Source organism: Octodon degus, unplaced genomic scaffold, assembly GCF_000260255.1.
Source record: "Octodon degus isolate 3935 unplaced genomic scaffold, OctDeg1.0 scaffold00027, whole genome shotgun sequence".
In the NCBI taxonomy this organism is placed as follows: domain Eukaryota; kingdom Metazoa; phylum Chordata; class Mammalia; order Rodentia; family Octodontidae; genus Octodon; species Octodon degus.
The window spans coordinates 14,347,824-14,350,759 of NW_004524603.1; the positions used below are offsets into that span (position 1 = coordinate 14,347,824).

Below are 2,936 nucleotides of genomic sequence, written 5' to 3' on the forward strand. Positions count from 1 at the left end.
AAACTGGTATTTTATCTTCTGTTCATCTCTATGGTACCTTGAGCAAGTTGTGAAAATCTTCTGTGAGCTTCTGAGGAACATCCGGGAAGACACCTTTACGGATGGATTCCCACTGATCACCGAAGCTGGGTAGAGTCTCCACCCCTGCTGCCATTGCAATCACTAACCCTAGGGCAAATATGTCAACTTTGGGAAGGTGTTGATAATTCTGCAAAAGAGAGGAGAGGCCAGGGAGTTTGCCAAGCGCAATTTGAGTCAAATAACTGGCATTAGAAGAGGGTCATCTGAATACATGAAAGCTTTAAACATTATGAGTCAAATTATACCTATTACTGTTAATGGTTTGTTTTAAGAAGATAGAGGAAATGTAAATATACCTTATTAAATCTGCTATACCTGAAAAATCAGAAGTAGAATTTTAGTTCTGTTTCACTTTGTCAGACTCAAGGAGGTTTGACACACACATTAGTTGATCAGAAATGGGAAAAACTCATTTTTCTTCTGATTATCACCCAGGAAGAAGTTATAGTTATAGTCTCCCTTGGGCAGACCAGACAAACATCTTAGAAGATGGGCAGTGACTAAAGATCACTGTAGTGCCAGAGTTGGTGGTATTGTCCAAAAGATAGTAGCACAATAAAGATGAGCAGGACCTATGTCAGAACTGAGGGGAGACTGCCTTCCAAATAGACAACTCATGAGGTTAGGAATTCTAAGAAATGGAAACAATGGAGGATCTGTAGAGAAAAGAGGAAAACGGGATGAATATTCATTCATTCTTGACTGAGCCGGCTTTCCCGTGCTTTTTGGATGAGTGTCTCCTATATTTGGCCTCTGTTCTGAATGGGAAAAGAGATACTGTACATTTACATTATAATTAGACAAATTGTTTGCACTGTGAGCCTTTGTTTTAGGGTCAAAAAGTTCATTGGGATTGTAGTGCCCCCCCCCAGGCAGGAGGCTGAGAAGGATCACAAGTTCAAATCTAACCTGGATAACGTAGCAAGACCACATCATGAATAAATAAATGGAGAGAGCGCGAGACAGACAGATAGAGGCAGAGGCAGACAAATGGACAGACAGACAGAGACGGAGAGTAACACAGAGATGGAAAGTGACGGAGTGACAGAGAGGGAGACAGAGACAAACACAGAGGGAGAGAGAGACAGGCAGAGAGGCAGGCAGGCAGACAGACAGGCAGACAGAGACAGACACAGACAGACAGAGACAGAGAAAGAGAGAGACAGAGACAGACAGAGAGACGGAGAGTAACAGAGAAGGAAAGTGACAGAGGCAGAGACAGACAGACAGAGACAGAGAGACAGAGACAGACAGACGGAGAGTAACAGAGAAGGAAAGTGACAGAGACAGAGAGGCAAACAGAGACAGAGAGACAGACAGAGACAGAAAGACAGAGACAGAAACAGAAAAAGTTCTCAATTTTCCTATCCATACCTCTCGAAAAATCTCATTAGCTAGGAAACGAATATCTCCTTCTTTCACTTCTGGTTTTTTTATTGATGTCACAAGGCTCAGGTCACCTGAAAAGAGAAAAGAAGTTGAGTCCTTTCAAAGTATGTCTCCTACAGCTGGGAGTCATCGATCCAAGCTGCATAGGATAAGCATGTACTAGCATGACCAAGGAAGACTCACCAATTTTATATATGACCCTGGCAAAGAGAAACCAGTCAGCTTCATTTTCACTCTCTTCTGGGACTCCAGGAGAATCACATATGAGGTTATGATAAATGAAGATGTTACCTGAAGAAAGACATAATGTTTCCTACACTTCTTCACTGCAAAGATTCTTTTTCTGGATTTTTCTTTTCTCCCTTATTCTTCTATGTCATGTTAGCAAGACCATGAAGCCTTTCTTTCCCTACGAAATCTCATGTTACATTGCAACACTAAGTCATTCATCATGCCGACTGATATATTGACGACCTCATATATTCTGCATAGACTGGTGACAAAGTACTGTGGTCTCAAAATAGAACACAATACTAACAACATGCTTAGGTTTCATACTGACTAGTGATTACTGCTGCATTAGAAGGGATTAAAGGCATCACTTAGATTAATGCTGAATTAGAAAATGTATGCTAGTTCAGTAATCAAACACAGCCAATTTACTGCCATTTATGTACTAAATTAAATATCTACTTTTGTATTTTCCCATTGCTTGAAACAAAAGTCTTTTCCTTTCTATCCACCAGGCTCAAGGGGTAAATGGTTAAAGAAATGCAACCAAAATTTTTCAGGAGAAACAAATAGAAGGGTCCAGATGCCAGACACGGTGACGCATGCCTGTAATCCCAGCACTTGGGAGGCTGAGGCAGGAGGATCACTGAGAGTTTCAGCCCAGCCTGGGCTACAAAGTGAGCTTAAGTCCAGCCTGAACTGTACAGCCAGACCCTGTCTCAAAAAGAAAACAAACAAACAGGGACCAGAACACACCATCTTGGACACTTGGTAAATACACAGGTAGAGATTTTGATGAGAACAGAATGTGGCAGGAGGCATAGAAAGAACCACACTGACTAGGCTTGAGGTCCATGTGTACCAAGTTACACTTGTGGATGTACTTCAGCCCTAAGGCGAGTTGCAGAAGGATGTCCTTGAGTTTCAGCTCTGAGAAATGATTACCAGACTCCGTGTTCTCAGATATGGCATTTTTCAAGCTTCCGCCTGGGAACAAACAATACCGCATGCAAGAATAAGTATGAATTTTGCAGATGCGAGCAGGGCAAATATGCAGTAAATTTCTCAGGACTGCATTCACAGATCTAGATTATTTTAGTTCCAATGCAAAGCATGAATCCGTGAATCAATAAATCAATCTCTCTCTCTCTCTCTCTCTCTCTCTCTCTCTCTCTCTCTCTCTCTCTCTCTCTCTCTTCTATATCACATACTAGTTGGGAAGAAAAACTGCAGAG

The 2,936-nt window shown here is 41.7% G+C and overlaps 1 protein-coding gene across 1 annotated transcript in view; it reads right to left on the reverse strand.

The window, feature by feature from the left end:
* Wee2 (WEE1 homolog 2) overlaps positions 1–2,936 on the reverse strand; it is a 24,473-nt gene that overhangs the window by 5,171 nt on the left and 16,366 nt on the right. The window contains exons 5-8 of the mRNA XM_023712755.1: positions 2,542–2,688; positions 1,654–1,761; positions 1,456–1,541; positions 38–208 (exon numbers count right to left, since the gene is read on the reverse strand). Coding sequence (XP_023568523.1) covers positions 38–208; positions 1,456–1,541; positions 1,654–1,761; positions 2,542–2,688 — 512 coding nt within the window. The remainder of the gene's footprint in view (positions 1–37; positions 209–1,455; positions 1,542–1,653; positions 1,762–2,541; positions 2,689–2,936) is intronic.